The sequence below is a fragment of the Danio rerio genome, chromosome 5 (assembly GCF_052040795.2).
Source record: "Danio rerio strain M-AB ecotype USA chromosome 5, GRCz13ab, whole genome shotgun sequence".
Classification (NCBI taxonomy): domain Eukaryota; kingdom Metazoa; phylum Chordata; class Actinopteri; order Cypriniformes; family Danionidae; genus Danio; species Danio rerio.
Genome location: NC_141025.1, coordinates 61,630,345 through 61,655,231, shown reverse-complemented (window position 1 = coordinate 61,655,231; position 24,887 = coordinate 61,630,345). Strand labels below are relative to the sequence as shown.

Sequence of the window (24,887 nt, the reverse complement as noted above, 5' to 3'; positions counted from 1 at the left end):
GCAATTCCTCAGGTTGAGTGCGCGATGGCGGTCAATCCGCGCGGCGCCTCTTCTTGGCGGGGTCCGCCTCGTCTCCCATCCAAAGCCTGTAAGTTATCTGCCTCCCTCTGAGATAGAGCTTACATAGCTGCGGGCCAGGCAGCTTCCGCCTTGCATGCGATAGCCACCTACCAGTGCCACCAAGCGCAGGCGCTGGCCGAGCTGCAAGAGGGTGGGTCCAACCCAGGCTTACGAGCTTTGCACCGCCGCCGACTTAGCTCTTCGGACTACTGAGTCCGCTGCATGTGCGTTGGGGAGGACGATGTCCACATTAGTGATCCAGGAGCGCCACCCCTGGCTGATATGCGCGAAGTCGACAAAGTCCGCTTTCTTGACTTCCCCATATCCCAAGCCATGTTCGGCGACACCGTCTGTGAATTCACCCAGGAATTCAAGGCGGTGAGTGAGCAGTTGATGGGTGATGTCTTATCGGCGGTCCGTAGCCTGCTCCGCCCGCCGTGCCAATCATACCTGCTCCTCGCCGAAGGCGCCCGCCTACGAGAGCTGCTCCGCCCCCGCACACGCCTCTGGCGAAGCGAGCGCGAAGCGTCCCAGGGACAGGCCATCTGTAGAAGAAGGAACTTGCTCTTTCCCCGCTGGAGGGCGTGGCCCCATTTCCAACGGCACTTTTTACTGCCATGAAAACATTATGAAAGAGCACTTTTCCACTTCCCCGGTTGTGACAGCCTGAAATCTGCCAGTCTGGTACGCTCTGCTTTCTAGCTTGCAGATTCGGTACGTTTCGCCAGTGGCTCACGCGCGATGGGAGGACGTTCTCCTTTCTCCCACCCCTTGAGCCTCCCCTCCGGAGCTCGGGTGCGGAGTGAGAGCAAACATCTCACCTCCACCTTTTCCGTGGGACCCGCGTGCTTCCCGGATCAGCACACCCACTCCGTGCTGCCCCACTGCTGGTACGTCAGCGATTGTAGCGATGAGTCCATTAGCGGGAGCTCTGCCTGCCTGGTTAGCGCGGGCCAGCTCTTCGCGGTGGCTCATACGCACAATCAGACTCGGCTATGCGATTCAGTTTGCAAAACGGCCCCCCAAGTCACTTGTGTGTATTTGCATTGGCATATCGCCTGGAGCTGTTGGCAGTATTCCTCGCTCTCCACTGTTTTTTCCGGTGCTGGAGCTGCAACACGTGCTGTTCAGGACGGACAGTACGGCGGCGGCGGCGGCGTATATCAGCCGTATGGGGGGTATTCGCTCTCGCCGCATGTCTCAGCTCGCCCGCCGTCTGCTCCTCTGGAGTCATTCGCGGCTGAAATCGATGCACGCCATTCATATTCAGGCAAGCTCAACCGTGCAGCCGATGCGCTCTCACGGCAGCCTTACGTCCTGGAGAATGGAGACTCCACCCCGAGTCTGTTCAACTGATATGGGAGCGATTCGGGGAAGCCCAGATCTATCTGTTGCTTCCCCCGAGATCGCTCATTGCCAGTTGCTCTTTCCCTGACCCAGTGCTCTCGGCACGGATGCATCGGCTTACAGTTGGCCTCGGGGCATGCACAAATACGCGTTTCCCCCAGTGAGCCTGCTCGCGCAGTTACCGTGCAAGGTCAGGGAGGACGAGGAACAGGTTGCTGGTTGCGCCCCTCTGGCTCAACCGGACCTGGATGTCAGAGCTCTCCCTCGCGATAGCCCTCCCCTGGCAGTTCCCTTCGAGAGAGCACCTACTCTCTCAGGGACAGGGCACTATCTGGCACCCTCGCCGATCTTTGGAGGTCCTTAGACGCAAGGAAGACTTAGGTAACCTCCGAATGCGGTGGCTAATACGTCACTCGGGCTAAAGCCCCCTCCCCGAGTGCGCCTATGCCCTGAAGTGGAGTCTATTCACTGAATGGTGCGTCTCTCGCAGAGAAGACCCCCGTAATTTGCCAGATCAGCCTTGTGCTTTCTTTATGCCGAGAGAAGCTGGAGAGCAGGCTGTCGCCCTCCACACTCAAGGTTACGTGGCTGCCATCTCCGCTCTCATGACGGGGTGGCTGGCAGCACCGTGGGAACGCATAACCTCATCATCCGGTTCCTCAGGGATGCTAAGCGAATTAATCCACCCCGCCCCCTCTCATGCCCTCTTAGGATCTCGCCCTCGCTACACAAGCAGCGTCAGATCCCTTCGATTTTCCCTTCGCATTTTTTGGTCAGTGACTCGTGCCTGTAATTGGGCTGGCTTTCTCCCACGTCCTGAGACCCCGCCCGCGATATGTGCCCAAGGTTCCTACCACTCCGTTTTAATACTAGGTAGTGAGCCTGCAAGCGCTGCCCTCGGAGGAGGCAGACCCAGCCCTTTCTTTATTGTCCAGTTCGCGTTTTGCGTAATATCCAGACCACACTCAAGGTTTAGATCATCTGAGCAGCAGGGACGTGCCGTACCGAAAAAAGTTCCCACTGGATTGTGGATGACATTCTTTCGCTTATCAGAGCCGAGGTGAGCCGCGTCCCCTGAGAGTGCGTGCGCACTCCACTCGGAGCTTCGCATCCTCTCGAGCGCCCGCACGCGGCGCCTCTCTAACAGACATCTGTAGAGCTGCGGGCTGGGTGACACCCAACACATTTGCAAGGTTTTACAATCTGCAAGTGGAGCCGGTTTCCTCAAGGGTATTAGGTAACCCTTGGTGATTGAGGAAACAATTCGGTAGGGTGTTGAAACACGCTTGCTGCGCCATTCTCCCTAACACGGAGGTACGTGCGCCTTTTAATCTGTCAGTGAAGTTCCCCGTCAGGTGAGCCCTGCAGATTCCTCCGTGGCCCCCAGCACTGACTCAGCGGAGGAGTCACTTGCTGGCCCACTACGTTGTAGGTCTGCCCGCTGGTCAGCCCGCGTTTTGGGTATAGGTGCCTGCTATGCGTAATCCCCACTAGGCGATCCCATATGCTTATTCAGCCACGGTTAAGTCCCCCCCCCCGGGCGGACCAGTGTCTTCCCTCTCCGCTAACCACTCTTTTGCTATGCGTACTCCCCCTTTTTAGGGCTAGTCCATATGTAAATTCTGCCATCTATCCCCCTTGGGTAACGGATGGCCTCCGCAGCGTCCTCCCTATCGGGATTGCACGCTTTCCAACGTACTGTCGTATTTTCCTAGAATTATCTAGATGCTCACGACTTCCCAAAAAATATATCTAAATCCGTAAGACTTCTGTTGAAGTAGGATAAATTAGGGCCAGGGACACGTTGGAGGACCGCGCCTCCCATGATGTGGGTGCGTCGCGCTTGTTTGACTATCCCCTAATCGGGGGCGTTGGTAAGGTGCAGTTATTATGGCGCTTTCCATAGTTCTCCCATTTCATGGATTTTCACAAAGATCAAATCCACTTAATAGCACTGAAGTTCCCCAACCGAAGGGGAACGTTCGAGGTTACAGAAGTAACCCTTCGTTCCCCGAGAAGGGGAACGGAAGTGCTATACTCCGTCGCCATAATGACTGTCCCTTAGCTGTTTGAAAATCTCTTCAGCTTAAAAGGGTGGCGTTTGCTCGCTCCAGGTGTGCTTATATGCTGGGATAATTGGCAATGAAGCACACCTGTGCAAGCTTACGCTGCCAATTCATTGCATTCATTGGCCCGTTCAATACTCTTTCAGACAAGAGGCTGCTGAACCGAATCCTCCCATTTCATGGATTTTCACAAAGATCAAATCCACTTAATAGCACTTCCGTTCCCCTTCTCGGGGAACGTAGGGTTACTTCTGTAACCTTGAACGTTTTCTTCTCTCATAGGCTACTATAGCAATGGTGCAAATGCCATCATTGTGTTTGCTGCGTGCTTCCTTCCTGACAGTGATAGAGAGGACTATCACGAGATCATGGAAAACCTCTTTCTGTGAGTTCATTCAGTTGTCCTTGTTTCAAATTATCTTTTAATCACATCAATATTATTAATTAAATAAAAATTTTACTTCAGGTATGTTATCAGTACACTGGAGCTCATGGTAGCAGAAGATTATATGATTGTTTACTTAAATGGAGCCACACCACACCGGAGGATGCCTGGCCTCAATTGGCTCAAGAGATGCTACCAGATGATTGACAGGAGGTGTATAGTCTATATATTACTTTTTAATATTCTCAATAATATATTACTAATATCTTTTGTTTACAATTTTCAGGTTGAGAAAGAACCTAAAATCTTTCATCATTGTTCATCCGTCATGGTTCATTAGGACAATTCTAGCCATCACAAAACCTTTTATCAGGTATGGGGACAGAATTTTAAATGTTTTGATACAGTGTCATACCCTTCTCAGTAATTAATAGAAAAGCCTTTTTTGGCATTTGGAGCAATCACTTGCTTCCTTTAAATGCTGACCAGCTTTTTGCATGTCTCCACTAGTATTTTGTCTATTTATCTTTAGCGATGAGCTTCAATTCTTTCAGTTTAGAGAGCCTCTTATGCGTTCACCCTGATCTTAAGCTCTCTTCACAGATTGATTGCAGACTGCCTGATGTTGGCGTTTTGAATTTTTATGTATTGCTCCTTTTTCATGGTGTCATTTCCTTTGATCTGATTACCTAAATGCGTTCTTGTCCTTTTATAAGCAATGTTAAGCAGCACAACTTTTTTTCAGCATCGAATATATCTCTGGAGCACCAAATATTAGAATCACAATTAGATCATTTCACATCGAAGACTGGAAATTCAACTTTGCCATCACAGAAATTAATTATATTTGAAATATATTCTGGATAAAACCGATATTTTATGTAATAATTTAAATAAATGCAGCTATGCATTAAAATAACACACACACACAAAAAAAAACACAAAATCGTCTGATTTTATTCTCAGGTATTTGTATTAATTTACAACAATGATGCAAACAATGTATTACTTAAAACTTTAAAATTGTCAATAAATGTCACTAAAATTTGTTGGAGAAAAGATCAAGGTGCCACAATGCAATTTAAAAACTATAAATGTAATAAATAAATGGGAGAAAAATAATTCACAAAATATGGAAAACTGCTAATGTATGGATATTTTCCCAGTGAGATCAATATATTTCTAACAGTGATTTAAAATAACAAAATACAATGTGTACAAAACTACAGTAGTATACAAATTATTCTTATAAAAAAACAATAAATAAATGTAGTGCATTTGATGTTTTCCAGCTCAAAATTCAGCAGTAAGATAAAATATGTGAACAGCTTAGCTGAACTGGAGGAACTCATCCCAATGGAGTATGTCCACATACCTGAATGCATCGTCAGGTAAGCAACATTTAATGAGCGACATGTTTTATTGTCTTTAATTACTATATATTTTTGACATGCACCATGAGTAACCACAATCTTGGCTCTGACCAGCTGCACACATACATTGTGAGAGTGAGACGAAAAGGCATTGAATGTGTTTATGAGAATCAGCACAGGAGTTGTGACTAATTTAAAACCTGTGAAGACATGTTTCTATGGGAACAGATATTTTTGATTCTGGGGTGAGGAGCAATGGTTATGGATTCTATCCACAACCAATTTGTCTTGGGATAACATGTAAGAATTAAGTTAACTTATTAGTTTTACAAATTTAAGTGCATTCAACATAAAACAATGAAACCCAAGAAGTAGTTTAAACAAACAGCACAAGTTTTATCAAGAATACACAACCATTTAATTTTTTTTGTTCTACACTTTTAGTCCAATAATGTATTTTATTGAATAGTCAAAGTCAGCCTTTGTCACCGACTCGGTCCCAGTCATTCCCCTCGCTGGCCAGCAGAGACCACCATCACCAGATTTCTGTCTTTCACGGTGGAGATTGATGCCTCCAACACAGGCATAGGTGCAGTACTTTCCCAGAGATCCCAGACAACAAATAAACTCCATCCCTGTGCATTCTACTCCCACAAACTTAACCCAGCAGAGGAGAACTATGATGTTGGTAACTGTGAGCTCCTAGCCATGAAAGCAGCAATGGAGGAATAGAGACATTGGCTTGAGGGCACCAAACACCCATTCACTGTTGTCACAGATCACAAAAATCTAGAATATATCCGATTGGCCAAAAGACTGAACCCCAGACAAGCAAGATGGGCACTGTTTTTTACACGCTTTGACTTCAATGTCACATATATCCCTGGTTCAAAGAACGTCAAAGCTAACGCGCTATCACGCTCGTCGGATGAAGAGGCATTGGCTGAGGATGTCCACCCGGTCATGAAAGAATCCCTGATTTTAGCACCCATCCAATGGGACATTGAGATGGAAATCCTCCAAGCATCAGCCCAAAATGCCACACCGCAGGCATGTCCCGAGAATAAAGTCTTTGTTCCCCCAACTCTTCGAGAAAAACTCATAACTGAAGTCCATAATAAGCCCAGTTCCGGTCATCCAAGTAGTACAGCCACAATCCATTTGATCCAGAACCGTTACTGGTGGTCCTCCATTACTAAGGATGTGATCAAGGTGGTCAATAACTGTTCATCAAGCCAAATGGTCAAACACTGCCATCATCGTCCCGCTGACTTACTGCAACCCCTGGAGATCCCACGTCGTCCTTGGTCCCATATTGCTATAGATTTCATTACTGACCTCCCCCAGTCTCAAGGCAACACCACCATACTCACTGTTATAGACCGATTCTCAAAAGCTTGTAGACTCATCGCCATCCCCAAGTTACCCACAGCCCTAGAAACAGCCGGGCTGATCAGTGAATTTGTCTTCCGCTTCTATGGATTACCCAAGGACATTGTGTCCGACAGAGGTCCCCAGTTCACATCCCGATTATGGTCTGCCTTTTTCAAGAACCCTCAAGTTAACGTCAGTCTCACTTTCGGTTATCACCCTCAGTCCAACGGCCAAACTAAACATTTCAACCAAGAGATTGGTCGTTTCCTACGGACCTATTGTCACAACAACCAAGCTGAATGGAGCAAATTTCTAATATGGGCAGAATATGCACAGAACTCCTTAAGGAAACCGTCTACTGGTCTAACCCCCTTTCAGTGTGTACTAGGCTTTCAACCCCCTTTGTTCCCATGGTCCGGAGAACCCTCAGAACTCCCAGCCGTTGACTCCAGGTTCAAGAAGTGTGAAAAGGTTTGGAACGTGCTCTCATGCCATTAGAAGATTTAAGGAACAAGCAGATCGTCATCGGCGTCCTGGTCCCACTTACTCCCCAGGACAGTGGGTTTGGTTATCCACCCGAGACCTCCGCCTCAGACTCCCTGCAGAAAACTCAGACCCATGTACGTGGGTCCTTTCCAAATCGAACGTCAAATTTCCCCTGTAACCTACCGACTAACCTTGCCTAACCACTACCGTATCTCTCCTACATTCCATGTTTCCCTTCTCAAGCCTGCTGTTGGTCCAGCCGAGGTGGATAGGGAGGTGGCAGAAGAGAAGAGGCTTACCAGATCCACAAGATCCTGAGATCCAGATGCTGGGGGGAACAATTATAGTACCTCATCGATTGGGAGGGGTACAGCACGGAGGAAAGATCTTGGATCAATCGAAAGGATATTCTCGACCCAACTCTGTTGAATGAGTTTCACCTGCAGCATCTGGAAATGCCGGCCCCTCGGCCCCCGTGGAAGACCCCAGCGTCGCGATTCTTCTCACTTCAGGAGCTGTTCGTTAGAGGGGGGCTCTGTCACCGACTCGGTCCCTGTCATTCCCCTCGCTGGCCAGCAGAGGCCACCATCACCAGACTTCTGAACATTACGTCACCCACTTACACTGACAGCCAGCACACCTGCACCATATTCAGTTAATGACCCACGCTCACACATATAAGCAGCACACACACTCCAGATCATTGCGAAGTCTTGTTCTGCCACGGCTAACATCTCTGAGCGTTATTCCCTTGCCTGATCTCCCGTGTATTATCCTGGACTGTTTCTGATTCTGAGTTGCCTTCTGCCTGCCCCGAACCTTGCTTGTACTTCGACTTTGAACCACGCCGCCTGCCCTTGACCCACGCCCGATATCTGGACTCTGAACCTCACCCTCGGCCACTGATCCATGCCTGTACTATCATTCTGTGACTGCCAGCGGCCAGCCCTTAGACCCATATTGAATGCTGTTGATGTGAGTTCGCACGTAAGTGCGTATTGTATGATTGTGATTGAACTGTGTCAAATAAATATACTGCAAATGGATCCCTCCGTGTCAGGCTCCTCATTACAGCCTTATTTTCAATTCAGCCACATGTACAGGAGATATAGAGAATCGAAATTACGTTACTCTCAAACCCTAGGTGCTCAGCATATAATGTTAATATAAAAAGTAAAGTTTTAATAAAAAAAGAAAATTTACAACATATACAATTGTACATAAAATGTGGTCTAAACATATGCATAAGTAATAAAATTTGTAAACAATACAATGACAATGACATTAAGGGCAAATAGCAAATGAGTGCAAACCAGAGTTGTGACAGTGTCATATAGGGAGGTAGTACGGTGTGTCTACATAAGGTCATAAGGTGACCAGTGCAGATGTGTGTGTGTGTGTGTGTGTGTGTGTGAGAGAGAGAGAGAGAGAGAGAGAGAGAGATTGTGTAAGTGTTTCAGTGTGTCAGTGTCAGAGTCCAAAGCTGCGTGGGGAGGGAGAGAGGAGTGGTGGTAGAGCTGGGAGAGAGTTCAGCTTTCTGACAGCCTGATGGATGAAGCTGTCTTTCAGCCTGTTTACATTTACATTTAGTCATTTAGCAAACGCTTTTATCCAAAGTGACTTACAAATGAGGACTAAACAATTTACACAACTATTAGAGCAAAAATGAATAAGTGCTATAGGCAAGTTTCAGTTTTGTAAAGTCTAAAAAGGAAAGTATTAGTAGTATTAGTATTTTTTTACAGTTATTGTGATATCCAGAGAGGCAATTGCAGATTAGGAAGTGAAGTGGAGACTAAATAGTTGAGTTTTTAGTCGTTTCTTGAAAATAGCGAGTGACTCTGCTGTTCTGATGCAGTTAGGGAGTTCATTCCACCAACTGGGCAGATTGAGCGTGAGCGTTCACGAAAGTGATTTCTTCCCTCTTTGGTATGGAACCACGAAGTGACGTTTATTCACAGAACGCAAGTTTCTGGAGGGCACATAGATCTGCAGAAGTGAGAGCAGATAAGGAGCAAGGCCAGAAGTCACTTTGTTGGCAAACATCAAAGCTTTGAATTTGATGCGAGCAGCAACTGGCAGCCAGTGCAAACGGACTAGCAGCGGAGTGACATGTGCTCATTTAGGTTCATTGAAGACCACTCGTGCTGCTGCGTTCTGGAGCAGTTGAAGAGGCTTGATAGAGTTAGCTGGAAGCCCAGCTAGTAGAGAGTTGCAGTAATCCAGTTTGGAGAGAACAAGAGCTTGAACAAGGAGTTGAGCTGCATGTTCAGATAAGAAGGGTCGGATCTTTCTGATGTTATAGAGTGCGAATCTGCACGATCGAGCAGTTCTAGAAATGTGGTCAGAGAAGTTTAGTTGGTCATCAATCATTACTCCAAGGCTTTTCACCATTTTGGATGCAGTAATGGTTGCCCCATCCATCTGGATTGAAAAGTTATGGTGTAGAGTCGGGTTGGCAGAAACTACATGCATTTCCATTTTTGCGAGGTTCAGCTGAAGATGATGATCTTTCATCCAGTGTGAAATATCCAACAGGCAGGCTCAGATGCGAGCTGGAATCATCAAGGATCATCAGGATGAAAAGAGAGGTATAGCTGGGTATCATCAGCATAGCAGTGGTAGGAGAATCCATGTCTCTGGATGACTGGTCCTAGAGATGACGTGTAGATGGAGAAGAGAAGTGGCCCAAGAACAGAGCCTTGAGGTACCCCAGTGTTTAGATGCTGTAGGTTGGACACCTCTCCCCTCTAAGACACCCTGAATGACCTGTCAGAGAGGTAAGATCTGAACCATTGTATAACAGTGCCCGCAGCGCCCAGTAACTCGTAGATAGCAGGATCTGGTGGTTGACAGTGTCAAAAGCAGCTGAAAAGTCCAGCAAAATGAGGACTGATGATTTTGAGTCTGCTTTAGCCAGTCTGAGATCCTCCACGACCGAGAGCAGAGCAGTCTCAGTTGAGTGGCCTTTCTTAAAGCCGGATTGCTTGTTGTCCATGAGATTGTTTTGAGCAAGAAAGTCCAGGACTTGATTGAACACTACTTTCTCCAGAATCTTGGCCATGAATGGAAGCAGGGATACTGGTCTGTAGTTTTCAAGTAGTGTATAGTCCAGGTTGGGTTTTTTAGCAGTGGGGTTACCCTAGCCTGCTTAAATGAAGTGGGGAATAAACCAGAGTCAAGAGATGTGTTAATTATGTGAGTCAGTGTTGGTATGACTGCAGGAGAGATGGCTTGCAAGAGATGAGAGGGAATGGGATCGAGTGGACAGGTGGTTGCATGGCAAGATAGCACGAGTTTGGACACCTCAGACTCAGAGAGCTGAGAAAAAGAGGTGAGTGAGTGTGGTGTTGGTGGTGTATCTTGTGTGTTTGTTGTAGGTGCAGCAAATTGAGCACTGATTTTTGCAGTTTTGGTGCAAAAGAATGTAACAAAGTCATCAGTAGTAAGTGTGGAGGATGCGGGTGGAGGAGGAGGATAGAGGAGGGAGGAAAATGTTTTAAAAAGTCGGCGAGCATTAGTGGCATTGTTGATTTTTAGACGGTAATATGTCTACTTTGCAGAAGTAACTTCAGCCGAGAAAGAAGACAGAAGAGTTTGGTATAAGAGCTGTGCAGGACTTTTAGTTTTCCGTCAAATTCTCTCTGCAGCCCGAAGTTTTGAGCGATGCTCACGGAGAGCATCCGAGAGCCAGGGTGCAGGAGGACTGGCACGGGCTGGCCTGGATGCAAGAGGACATAATCGGTCTAGACATGATGCTAGTGTGGAGCAGAGTGTATCAGTGGCACTGTTCGTATCAAGTGCAGAGAGTTTGCAAGATGGAGGGAGAGAGTCTGAAACAATGGTGGATAGTCTATTGGGTGAGAGAGATCGTAGGTTTCTGCGAAAGGTAACCAGTGTTGGAGTGTGTGGCGGCTCAGGAGTAATGTGGATGTTGAGAGACAGAAGGAAATTATCCGATATTTGTAGTGGAGTTACTATTGTTTGATCAGCGAAGCAGTGTCGTGTGTAAATAAGGTCTAGCTGATTACCTGATTTGTGGGTAGCAGAAGTAGGTGCTCTTTTTAGGTCAAAAGAGGCAAGCAGAGTCTGAAAGTCAGCAGCTTGCGGTTTCTCAATGTAAATGTTGAAGTCACCTAGCACCAACAAGGGAGTGTCAAAATTAGAAAAAGATGAGAGAGGAACATCCAGTTCATCTAAGAAGTGACCTAATTTACCCGGTGGGCGGTAGATGACAACCACATTTATGTAGAGGGGGTGGATAATGGTGACTGCATGGAATTCAAAGAAGCTGATTGTTGGCAGGGACGGTATCAGAGTAAATTTCCATTCTTTGGAAATCAGTAGTCCAGTCCCAACCCCTCTCCCTGTCTGATGAGGAGTGTGGGAAAAAGAGAAATTAGCAGAAAGAGTAGCATGTGTAGCAGTGTCCTCCGGCCTCAACCAGGTCTCAGTTAGAGCCATGAGATTATAGTCAGAATATGTAGCTATGGAGGTAATAAAATCTGCCTTGTTAACAGCTGATTGACAATTCCAGAGGCCCACGGAGAGAGAGAGTTGTGAAATAGCAGATACATGTATTGAACGAAGGTTGTGAGGATTACGCCTGCAGCGTACCTCCTGTGTTTTGCAAGTGTTAGTAACAACAGGAATTAGAAAACACATAATAAAAGTGCAATGACAACAAAAAATAAGTGTAAAGATAAAGTAAAACAAGAAAATAAAGTACTCAAGTGCTTTGTCGGTGTCTTTGCTTGGTGGAGTCGCGCAGGTAGAGTCGATGGCGAAGGTAGAGTCGATGGTCTTTACACTCGTCGGTCTTGAGTCGCGCAGGTAGAGTCGATGGCGAAGGTAGAGTCGATGGTCTTTACACTTGTCGGTCTTGAGTCGCGCAGGTAGAGTCGATGGCGAAGGTAGAGTCGATAGTCTTTACACTTGTCGGTCTTGAGTCGCGCAGGTAGAGTCGATGGCGAAGGTAGAGTCGATGGTCTTTACACTCGCCGGTCTTCACACGAGGCTGCCGCAACTGCTGCCGCAGTGAAACTAGTTGCTTATATAACCCCAAATCACTAGCTGATTGAATTCAGCTGGACACGCCTCGAGAGTCAAAACAAGGGCCGAAACTGCGGCGGACGACGCGAAACCGTCTGCGTTCGCTACACAAGCTCTTATAGTAACCAAGGAAACAGTGGCTAAACACTTCTAGTATTATACACAACTGAAAGCAAGTTTAAATGTCCTACAACCTTACACAAACAGCTGAAAACTAGTCCTCAAACCATACACAACAACTGAAACAAGTCTTAAATGTACTTACAGGCTGCTGGTCTCGTTGGTAAAATGCTTCTCCTGCCGACTAAAGCTAGCGTGCTCACTATATAGTGTTTACCTGGCGTTTGGACACGCCTCGAGAGTCAAAACAAGGGCCGAAACTGCGGCGGATGACGCGAAACCGTCCGCCACACAAATATTGATAAATAATAAATATTAATTTAAATATTATGATTAATGAATTTATTGTCAGATGTTTATATATGAAAACTGAGTCAATGTTTATTTTGTGTTGTTTTAACTATTCTTTATTTCTTATTTCATTTAAAAAGGACCAATTACACTCAAATATATAAATATTTACATTTTATTTGTTCAAACTATGTATTTAAAAAGAGCTGAAACAACACAATTCTTGAGATTTCATTAGGACAACTTAATTTTTTTAATGTTCAATCCGCATACATTTGTTAAAAGTGTTAATTTGTTAAAAGTTAATTTAATCAATTTGTGTTGGGACAACATGAATGAATTGTTTGAAACATTTTTCTGCATTTTTCTGCCCCTTTTTACAAGATAAGACTTATTGTAAAATAAGTTTTTGATGTCCCTAGGATGTGTTTATGAAGTTTCAGCTCAAAATATCCCACATAGTGGACCTTTTAGGCTTCCATCCAAATTGTGCCGTTTTGGTGACTGTTGCTTTAAATTCAAATGAAATTGTACTCCTTTCAAATCAGGGTGGAGCTACAAATTCCTATGTGTCAGCATTACAGATTCAAAAACAAGACTAATGTCCCCAGAGGCCTTCCCCCTCTGATGACATGTACAAAGGGAGAATGTCAATCAAAGTGTTTTTGCAAACTGTTTTTATGAAGTGTGATTTATATATATATAAAAAAAAAAAAAAAAAAAAAAAACATTAGAAGCACATTACATCCACAGACGATTGCCACATAACTGTGTTTAACCCCTAATAAAAGTGATTTTTGCATAATTGGTTGCTTTTAAATAGTCATAGGTGTATACAACCAAGCTGAAGTTGAAATGTTTGGTCTTTTTCAAATATTTCCCAAGTGATGTTTAACAGAGATAGGAAATTTTCACAGTATTTTCTATTATATATTTTTTTGTTCCAGAGAGTCTTTTTTTCTTTTATTTTGGGTCAAATAAAAACGGCTATTGCATTTTTTTTTAAATAAAAAATGTAAGTTCAATTATCAGCCCCATTAAGAACCACTGTTGTCCAATGACTTGCCTAATTAACCTGGTTAAGACTTTTGCACTTTAGGCTGAAAACCTGTATACTATCTAATTGTACTTGTATTTTATGTACAGTCATCATGATAAAGACAAAAGAAATTTGTTATTAAAAATGAGTTGACATTTTTCTTCTCTATGTTAAACAACACTTTGGAAATATAAAAAAAGAGTAAAAATTTCATGTGGGATAAAGTTTTTGACTTCAACCATTACCTAATTAATCTCTGCGTCTTTAGAGTGGATGAGGAGTTGCGGGAAGCTGCGGAAAGCTCTAGGTGAGTATTCCAGATGTTCAATGGTTTTCCCTCTGTATTTATGTAATACTGTCATAGTTATATGAACACATCTAACTTTTTCATTTCTTAATGAAGAATCAACAGCTTTCTCCAAGGAAGTGAGATTCCACAAGAACCTATGTAAGTTTTCTGAATCATTCTTAATCAAGTAAACATGAAAATCACCATAAATATTATTTCTGCTTATATAATGCAATTATAATAATAATATTATTAATAATAATAAAGAAAAAAAGACAAAATATATAATAAAAAAACTGCTGTGCTAAAAAGTCTATTGGCCTACATAAATAGCCAAATTGCTACAAAGAAAATATTTATTGCAAGGTTGTTTATCAACAGTCATATATATTTATTCTTACATTTAATTATTGCATTAAAGAAAACAATCTTAACAATGAATGAAATAGTTTAGTCTTCTGTGTTATTTTCCAGTTTTACTGAAATATTGTTATATTACATTAAAATGTGTTATGAATGCTGTTTCGTGTAGACTTTAAAGTATTATTATTATTATTAATATTATTATTATTATTATTATTGGTAGTAGTAGTAGTAATAGTAGTAGTAGCAGCATTTTAATGTTAAATAATTATGTAATTAATACTATATTATTTTCATTTTTACATATTCATGTCTGTTGCAGAGCTCAGCCCAATGCTAGCAGTTCATAGGAACCATTGGATGTCGGTACAAGAACAAAACTGTATGTCTGTAAAGGATGTTTTGAGTATTTCAAATTGTAATGATTGCACACTGGTGTGGATACAATAATTGCATAAAATAAGAGAAATGTTATTTTTGTGCTTTGGTGTCTCACAGTGCTGGGATGAATAGAGCAGAATCACGTTCTTGAAAACAAATCACCTCTAATACAATAATTCACACGTTTGAATTTGCACCACAGAACAGTAGCTTAAACCAGCTCAGTGCTTGAAATATACTTTGTCTCTTATTGTCTTGCGAAGGTTTCTCTTGTTACTTGAATTTATGCATGGGAGGCATTTTAGCAATAATATCATGTTGTACTTTTCCCCTTATAAGGCTCATAAATTTTCAGTCAGGTATTTTTCTAATTGGAGCATGTACAAAGGGCAAAACAGACAAATAATACTGTCACTTCAGCTGTCCAGTATAAACATTAATGCATGCAAAGTAATTCTAAACACAAAGGCAATTTGTAGCACCCTGTTAGCATGATTGCTAACTCTTTAACCTCTCATGCTACTGATAGCACACTCCAAGTTATTTACCACCTTTGTCAGAAACAAAGTCAGGTTTACTTAGCATAGGTTCAAAAGAAGCAGGGACAAATCATTTGTAGCTCTTAAACGTGAAGTGTGTTGGTAAATGCTTTCACTATTACTATAAGCCCTTCATAGACTGACTTCTTGAAAAATTCAATATGTGGCTTTTTAAAAATGGTTTCAAAATTGCTAAATGTACACAACTTGGTGGATGCTGCCACAAGAGGTGGCTTAAAGGTGACATTGGATGCTTATTAATATGATAAGGTCTTAATGAAAAGTCTATATTATCTTCGGTTAAAGTTCAATGGCAGTGTAGATAAACAGCATTTACTCTGTCACAAAAACACACAGTTTTAGTACACAGTGAGCCATTTTGCTTTATATCTCTTTAAATACTAATGAGCTGCTGCTTCCCATCCCTTTCTGAGGATGCAGGGTCACAGTTGTGTTTAACCTACTGATCTATTCTGTAGAAGCTAAACTAGCATAGTACACACACAGCACTCAACTAAAACTCGAGCAACTGCTGACTTTTGTCTGTATTTCTGACAAACAAAGTATTAAAATCTGTTTTCACAATATGATGACTAAATGTGATGTAACATAAACAAACATCTATACATAATAAAAGTGAAACTTCAGTATTTAACAAATGTTATTCATTTGTGTAAATCAACAACACCACACTGACAAACAATGCTGTGAACATGAAAGATGATGATCTGATTCTAAACATAAGTGAACTTAAACTGGCGTAACCAAACTAAACTAATTCAAATGATATACAGTAATCAGCATTTATAAGTACACCCCCCACGAATCTATCTTTTGAATTCATATTTTTAATAGGAAGCTCAACAATATTTTATTTGTTCATATACATTAGATTAGTCAGTACTAAAGCCAAATCTGGAGCTTATCTAACAAAATAACTTACAATAACGGTTCAAAAACTAGTACACCCAAACTTATGTTATAGAAAAAGTTGAAGAATGTAGTTTTTGTAGATTGTAATTTTTTGCTATTTTTAGCTTGAATTGTTTTATCTTTCAATAACTAAATATGTTTGGTGACTAAAATATTATTTTATAAACATATCAGTTTAATAAACCTGTTTAGTTTAAATGCACTAAAATACATTGCCTAGATTCACTGAGAAATGGATAGAAATACTCATTTTCAAAATCAGGTGTACTAACTTATACTGAGCACTGTATATAAAAAATGCTTACATATCTTTTAGACAAATTGTAGGTACAACTACATCCTTTAAATGCAATTTTTATATGAGTTTAGCGTCAATTGTCCTTTTAGTTTAGCGTTAGTTGTTTTGCACACACAAGCAAGTTTTTACCCCCATTTTTAGGACATTACCTTTATATTTAAAGCTAATTCATCTAGCTGTTTCCTCTTCTAAAGCTGAGATTATGTGTAATAACACATGTGAGACTTAACATCTGAACACGCTGAGCAGACTGCATGCCAGGATCACTTTATTGTTCAAATGAGAAAAAAGCAAGGCATCATTGTTAGAAACTTTGTTATCATTTTACAAAAAGAGGTGGGAGGAGGACGAAGTCCATAGCTTGTTTGGAAGAAGGCACGGAAGTATCTGGTTACTTATAAACACAGGATTCAAACAGGTCAATTAATTTCACATAAATTCATTCACTGAATAATGAACAAGCTGTGTGTTTTCTTTTCAACTTGTCTGAGCTGGCAGACCTAGCTGAATCCTAAACACAGAAAATTTTTAAAACATGAAGGTTTAATCTAATGTCACCTTTAAGAACATTTGTAAAACCCACTGCTTGCTAAAATAAATGACCATAGAGCGGATCCTTGCCTGATCACTTTTCAATGGCCTATGTTTCTTCAGAGTCACCTCTCTTAGAAAGTCTTTGTTAAAGAGTTGTAAGCCTTTAACCAAACCAACAAGCTATGAGACAAATCAATTCATTACCAACTTAGATTTAAAGCAAAGTATTAATTAAGCTACAATCATCAGGCAACTGCATTGAAGCAGACTGTGGTAAATAGAAAACACTACTCAAATTTACTGTTGAATCAATTCATTTATATTTTCAATTCTGGTTCCATTATGTGCAGCAGAATGACACACTTCACCTTTAAGAATCATAAGCTGTCGTATTGAATTAGTTGTTAATTGTGCTCAGAGCACTAAACTCAGTCCTAGATGTTTCAGAACTTTGATGTCTTTAAATGTGTGTGCTATGTAAAAATAGTTGCCACTTTCAGAACTCTATCAAATCCTAAGAGCATGCTGTTTCAAATGTTTTCACAGTCATTGTGACTTTTGAACACCTCTTCTGTCAGTGTGTGAGAGTGTGTATAGGTTCGTATGTGGGTGTGTGATTGTTTGTATGTGTTTATATGCTGTTAGGTCTCCTGTGTTCTTCCTGCTATCAGGTTTTGAAACTAAAAGAAAGGGACTTTAAAAGATTGCTGTAAAGCACAATATTCAAACTAAGTGTGCAAGGGTGAGTGTGTGTGTGCTATTACAGTGTATGTGTGAGACATAATGTGTGTGATTGTATCACTGCATGTGTCCTGATTGTTGATGTCTGATCCTTTTAATTAGACTGAAATGATATTGAATAAAATAAATAGATGAACTTTAATTCAGAGGCCTTCTCCAGCAGAGCATATTGAAATTGAGATGTATGTTATATTGCAGAGTAAATCAATAAATTAAAATCTTATCTGAATATGTGTGATATTGACCTCACTCTAAAATTGACCTCACTCAGAAGTGCGCCAGTTTTTGTGATTATTTTAGAACTTTTGATTCAGTCGCCTATGCGAGAAATGACTAGGAATAATAAACGGCAGAAAACAGTCAAACTACTTGCTCTACAAACAAATGTTTGCATGACTATATAGACTAAGTAGAATAATATAATAAGGAAATATCAGCTTGCAACATCAAACAGCGAAACCGTCTCGGGTTACGTATGTAACCATAGTTCCCCGAGAGGGAACGAGACACTGCGTCTAACCAGAACGCTAGGGGAACACCTCTTTTATACGCGTCTTGAAGCACATGTGAAATCAATCTAATGTAATTAAGCTGGTGTCGTCAGACCAGAGAGTATAAAAGCCTGTACTGAGCATTCAGTATCAACTTCGAATTTGCTTGAAAGAAGTAACAGGCAGAAGAGAGTATGGCGGAATACGCAGTGTCTCGTTCCCTCTCGGGGAACTATGGTTACATACGTAACCCGAGACGTTCCCCTTATAGGGAACTTCAACACTGTGTCTAACCAGAACGCTAGGGGAACGCAATACCCACTAGGCCAGACTCACTGCTGACTGTGAACGCACACTACGCAGTGAGAATAGAGGACCCTGGTGAGGGGTCTACATCGAGTTGATAGTGACGCACAAATGTATGTGGAGTCGACCATCCTGCCGCCAAACAAATGTCAGAAAGGGCTGAGCCCGAAATAGAAGCTTTGGAGGCCCCGACAGCCCTTGTGGAGTGGGCCTTAACAACTTTAGGTGCAGGGCGTCCAGCAGCCTGATAGGTAAATGAGATAGTCTCAACTATCCAATTACTTATTGTCTGCGTATTTGCCGGACTCCCCCTTTTTGAGGGTCCGAAGCAGACCAGTAACTGTTCACTCTTTCTCCAGTTGATAACCCGGTTAACATATGTATTCAGAGCTCTAACTGGGCAGAGTAAGTTTAACTTCTCTTGGTCCGACGACTGAAATGGGGGCGGGTGAAAGGCCTGTAGCACAGCAGGTCTCGCCACATGAGTGGGCACCTTAGGCACGTACCCCGGTCTGGGATAAAGAAAGGCTTTGGACATGCCTGGAGCAAACTCCAGAAATGAAGGTGCAACCGACAAAGCCTGGAGGTCACCAACCCTTTTCAAGGAAGAAATAGCTAATAAGAAAGCTGTTTTTAGTGTCAGAAACTTATCTGACGCCTCCTGCAGTGGCTCAAATGGGGGAACAGAGATGCCCTCGAGCACCAATGTTAAATCCCATGTCGGTACCCTGTGTGTGCTGACAGGCCTTAGCCTTATGGCTCCACGAAGGAAGCGACGAATTAGCGGATCCTGTCCTAGTGACTCATCATCTAGGGGAGAACGGTAGGCCGCTATAGCTGACACGTACACTCTTAGAGTGGATGCAGCTAACCCAGCAGACAGGCGATCTTGGAGAAATTCCAGCACTGAGCCTACCTGGCAGCTGACTGGGTTCAGCTGGTGTTCTCTGCACCAAGCTGAAAAGAGAGCCCATTTTAGGGCATAAAGCTTCCTTGTGGAGGGAGCCCTGGAGCTTAGAATGGTCTGAGCAACCTCGGTTGACAGTCCATACTCTATGAGGTGGGCCCCCTCAGAGGCCACACCCACAGTTTCCACAGGTCGGGTAGGGGATGAAGTATCATTCCTCCCGCCTGGGACAGAAGGTCCCTGCTGATGGGGATCTCCCACGAGAGACCCGCCAGCAGGGCTATGAGGTCCGAAAACCAAATCCTGGTAGGCCAAACCGGGGCTACCAGCAGTAACTGTACTCAGTCTTGACGGACCCTCTCCAGGACTCCTGGGAGCAGAGCGATCGGGGGAAAAGCATACAGACGTAGCCTCGGCTATGTCTGAACCATGGCAACCAGTCCCAGAGGGGCTGGATGCGAGAGAGAAAACCATAGTACGCAATGCGTGGTCTCTTGGGAAGCAAACAGGTCTACCTGCGCTTTCCCTAATCTTTCCCAAATGGACTCCACTACCTCGGGGTGAAGAAGTTTCCATTCCCTTGATCTCACCCGCTGCCTCGACAGGAGATCTGCTCCCATGTTCAGATGGCCCGGGACATACATTGCCCTGATGGACAGGATTTTGTTCTGGGCCCACAGGAGGATCCGATGTGCTAGTTTGCATAGCATTCGAGACTTCAGACCCCCCTGCTGGTTGATGTAAGCGACCACCAATGTGTTGTTCGTGCAGACTAAAACATGATGGCCCCTTAGATCTGGAGAAAGTGTTTTAAGGCCAGAAACACGGCCATCATCTCCAGGCAGTTTATGTGCCAGTAACGATGATGTTCTCCCCATCGTCCCGCTGCGGGAAGCCCCCTCAGGGTTACTCCCCAGCCCGTTAGAGAAGCATCTGTCATAAGCATGACGCGATGACAGACAGCCCCCAACACTAGGCCCTGGGACAGGAACCAGGGCATTTTCCACATACTTAAGGCTCGAAGGCAGCGCCGCGAGACCTTGATCATGCGGAAAGGATTCCCCTCGAGGGAAAACCCCCTGGATTTGAGCCACCACTGCAGGGGTCTCATGTACAGCAGACCGAACGGAATCACGCTGGCTGCTGCTGCCATGAGACCCAACAACCTCTGAAAGTGTTTCACAGTGATGAACTGGCCTAGTTTGACTCTGTGTACGGTTGACTGAATCGAAGCGATTCATGGCGGGGACAGACGTGCTCGCATCGTCATGGAGTCCCATAGCACACCTAAAGAAATGGTCGTCCTGGCTGGAACAAGCACACTTCTGGAGTCTGAGCTGGAATTAGCCAATCGTCTATGTAGTTTAGGATACGTATCCCCTGCATACGAAGTGGAGCTAGTGCGGCTTCGACTATTTCGGTAAAGGTTCGAGGTGACAGAGCTAGGCCGAATGGAAGAACCCGATACTGGAACGCTTCGCCCCCGCAAGCGAACCTCAGGTATTTCCTGTGTCGGGGAAGGATGGAAATATGGAAGTATGCGTCTTTCAGGTCTATCGTCACAAACCAGTCTTCGGACTGAATTTGTGACACCACGTTTTTGATGGTTAACATCCAGAACCTGAGGGCCCCGACGGACCGATTTAGATTTCTCAGATCTAATATGGGACGCAATCCCCCATCCTTTTTGGGAACTATAAAATACCGGCTGTAAAACCCTGACTCTCTGTCGAGTGGGAGAACACGCTCTATTGCGCCTTTTATTAATAAGGCCAGTACTTCCTGTTCCATAACCAGAGCCTGTTCTGGCTTCACTATGGTGGGTGCAATACCGTTGAAGCGAGGTGGGCGTGCACAAAACTGTATTTTGTAGCCATGTTCTACTGTGAACAGGACCCACTGGGACACCATCGGCAGGTGTTTCCACGCTGCCAAAAAATGTGCTAGGGGTACCAGCCTCTCGAGACTGGCCTCTGGTTGTTCTTTTGACCCCCCTGCCCTCAGACACTGAGGAACGCCCACCCCGGGAGACACAGAGCCCCCCACCAACATAAGTGGTGAGGTGGCCTCTCCCTTTCTCCATGGACCCTGGTTCAGTGAGAGCGCTGAATGGTGCTCTCGGTGTCCAGGGGGGCCCTGGAAAGCCTGACTCCCAACACGTCAGGACTTTGTTTTATCCTTTGTACTTCATGATATGAGGAGCTGGTTGACGGCTGGGACTGTCTTTTAAAAGCCCCCTGACTTTTTGATCTTGGGGGGAGAAAGTCCCCGAGGGAGCTAGAGCGTTTTTTAACTCTGTCGAGGGATTCGGTGACGCGATCGACGGCGTCACCGAAGAGCCCTGAGCTCGATATTGGAGCGTCCATAAGAATAGCTCTATCGGTTTCTGACACTTCTGCTTGTGTCAGCCAGAGGTGCCGCTCAGTAGCCACCAGGGTAGCCATAGATCGCCCCAAACTAGAGGCTGCCTCTTTAGTAGCTCTTAAAGCTAGATCTGACGCCCGAAGAGCTTCTTGAAGCTGTTCGGGTGTTGCTCCCCCACCATCTAGGCACTCTTTAATTAGGTCAGCCTGATATGCCTGCAGCACTGACATGGTGTGCAGGCATCCAACAGACTGACCAGCCGTCATATATGCTTTACTGACTAGACCCGATGTTACTCTTAATGGTCTCGACAACAAAGGAGGGACCCTTGCAGATTTTAGATCTGAACGACGATGACGTGCTAAGTCCTCTTCTATCATTGGCATTACTGTACATGCCTTTTCCCCTAGCCCACGAACTGCTGAATAAATAGCTGTTTTTGGTGTCATTAACCATGCTGAATACGGATTTTCCCATGATTTAGAAACCGCATCATGTAGCTTGGGACAAAAGGGGAGGTCCCTTAGTGGAGGATCTACTCTGCTGGGTAATTCTCTCTCATCCAGCATTCCTGTCAGACGCAGCTGCTGCTGCTCACGTGCTGACTGCCAATCTATTACTTCGAACCTGTCAGCAGCACGTGAAATCACCTCCACTAACTCCTCATAATCCACTGACTGGGGCGGCAGATTCCCCGACCCTCTTTGTATTTGTTGCTGCGGCGCCTCGGTTTCCTCGGAAACGGAGGACACCGCCCTCCCACGAGGCGCAGAAGAAACCGCAGAGCGTGCTTCTGACGCTCCCGAAGGAGGATTAGATCTCACGGATCCAGAGAGAGAAAGGACAGAGTCCGTCTCCATCTCATCCGCCAGATCTAGCTGCGAACCCCACGACCGAAGTCGACGCTCAGCCTCAGCACGAGCGGGACCCGAACCGCGAGGAGCGTGCGCCACGGGAGCTTTATTAAAGAACTCTCTCCGACTACGCAGCTCTTTACGGGAGAGGACGTCACAGTGTCCACAGTCAGCATTCTCAAATGCTGCCAGGGCATGCTCTTCTCCCAAACACTCTAAACACAAATCATGTGAGTCACCAGCCGCAATAAAGCGAGGGCATGGAGGCACACAACGTTTAAAGTTTTTCTCTGCCATACCAAAATAAAAAAGTAAGTTGTCAGTTTTTTTGTATTTTGTGTATGCAAATCAGTTATGAAAGTTCACAGAAAGAGGGTGTATTTTCACGTGCGTGCTTCTTGAAAGCAAAGAAGTTGATACTGAATGCTCAGTACAGGCTTTTGTACTCTCTGGTCTGACGACACCTGCTTAATTACATTAGATTGATTTCACATGTGCTTCAAGACGCGTATAAAAGAGGTGTTCCCCTAGCGTTCTGGTTAGACGCAGTGTTGAAGTTCCCTAGAAGGGGAAAAGCAGTTTATAATGTCTAAATATTCATTCAGATTCAAATGGCTGCGCCCGCTCGTCGACGAAGAATAAGGTAAATATATTTAATTATTTTATTTGATTCAAAATTGTTGTTGGAGAAAAGTGTCTGTGAAAATGCGAAAGTATTCTTCATTTTTTAACCTTCTGGTATTTAAGATGATTTTGGGGCCCTTGAAATATTTTTGATATGTTCTGACATTTGTTCTTTTTCCTTCTACTTATACCATTCTCTTGACTATAATTTTATTTTGTTTTATTTAGTACAAACTCTGTAACAATAATATGCAATGCAGAAAAAATAAATAAGATTATGCATGCTTGATGAAAAGCCAAAACATGCATAGAAAATAGCTCTGAATAAGACCTTTAAAGTTCTCACCGTAAAATGCAACTTTTTGATTTAATTGCAAATTTGTATGAATTTGTACAATCTAATTACAATTTAGTACGATTTCCTCATCACCCAATGACGGTTGGGTTTAGGAGCGGGGTTGGGTGCCACGCCTCCTTTTTAAAAGCTGACATTTCCATACGACTGAACTAGAACAAATTCATACGAAATTAGCCACTAAACTGACAAAATATAAAATACTTATGTTTTCTCATGAGATCAGGCTGGACCTTTGAGAAAGCAGTCTTTTAGGCTAAAAAAAGAACATCTTTATGACCACTATTTTTGAAACAACAATAGAATGGTTTAATTTTGTTCATTTTTGTCTGCATTCCTGTATGCATGAGGAGGTTTAATGGGCTATTAATATTTAATATAGAACATCTATGTCAAGCTACTTTGACACAATCTATATTGTAAAAGCGCTATATCAATAAACATGTTTTCAATTTAATTGAATAATAGATTCTAACCAGGGGATACAAAATAACTGCCTTAATGAATGCTTAATGTTTTCCCATCAAGGGGGGATGTTCTAAGACAGTCTGAAGAAAGAAAGAAAGAAAAATAGAAGAGAAGATTCAAAGAATAACTAGTTTTATTGTAAATGCAGCTATAGTGTAAATGCAAACTAAGTTGTAAAGTAAATGTAAATAACAGTGTACTGTTGTGTACTGATTTGAACTGAAATGAACAGTATTGAGACTGTAGCTGAAGCTTATCGCATGCCTGTTGAAGCCAGGTGTCGTGATCAGCGGTAAAGTCAGGAACTTGAGGAAATTAATTTCCAACATGAAAAACTGCTGCAGAGTTAACACTTACCTCTGGCCCTATTGTTAAGCTTATCAGTAAAACTGGCAATGGAGATGATGACCATCTGTCCTTTGTTCTACTGAAAGACAAATGTGTTAAAGGGTCACAAAACACCAAAACACTTTTTTTTAGCTGTTGACAGTCAAATATGTGTCCCATGCTGCTAAAACACTATTAGGACACATATATTAAAAAAAAAAAGGTGAAAATTTGTTGTTTTTGCGTTATTTCGAGCAAATTTGTTCTTCCGGTTTGAAACAAATTCTTGAAGCTGCGTCATGCCGATTAGATTCTTGTGTGTTTTCCAGAGTGTAGACTGGCTGTCTGTACCTGTGAGTACTTCCTGACTTCTCTGAGTGTGCAGCATTCATTCATGAGAAAGACTTGGTTCAAACCAATCAGCATGCTCTATTGTGTATGCGATGCAACTTCATTAATATGCATGATCGCTTCAAAGATACAGTATTCAGACAGCAGAGAGATGCCACGTTGTGTTGCC

The 24,887-nt window shown here is 43.5% G+C and overlaps 2 protein-coding genes across 9 annotated transcripts in view; one reads left to right on the top strand and one right to left on the bottom strand.

Annotated features, from left to right (window-relative positions):
* The window catches only part of prune2 (prune homolog 2 with BCH domain), a 28,134-nt gene extending 10,234 nt beyond the window's left edge, over window positions 1-17,900 (top strand). For 4 of the 6 annotated variants that reach the window (XM_087252014.1, XM_087252015.1, XM_087252013.1 and 1 more), the window contains 7 exons: window positions 3,756-3,858; window positions 3,940-4,071; window positions 4,145-4,231; window positions 5,151-5,249; window positions 13,862-13,900; window positions 13,997-14,041; window positions 14,568-17,900. In XM_087252014.1, coding sequence (XP_087108140.1) covers window positions 3,756-3,858; window positions 3,940-4,071; window positions 4,145-4,231; window positions 5,151-5,249; window positions 13,862-13,900; window positions 13,997-14,041; window positions 14,568-14,595 — 533 coding nt within the window. In that variant the 3' untranslated portion in view covers window positions 14,596-17,900. The remainder of the gene's footprint in view (window positions 1-3,755; window positions 3,859-3,939; window positions 4,072-4,144; window positions 4,232-5,150; window positions 5,250-13,861; window positions 13,901-13,996; window positions 14,042-14,567) is intronic. The other 2 variants (NM_001374514.1, NM_001111154.2) reach the window with 1 other exon arrangement.
* The window catches only part of LOC147844409 (uncharacterized), a 681,160-nt gene that overhangs the window by 550,516 nt on the left and 105,757 nt on the right, over window positions 1-24,887 (bottom strand). The window contains exon 2 of one of the 3 annotated variants that reach the window (XM_087254270.1): window positions 12,216-12,523. The exons of 1 other annotated variant lie outside the window; for it this stretch is intronic. The gene's annotated coding sequence lies outside the window, so the exon portion shown is untranslated. The remainder of the gene's footprint in view (window positions 1-12,215; window positions 12,524-24,887) is intronic. One more of the 3 variants, XM_087254271.1, reaches the window with a different exon arrangement.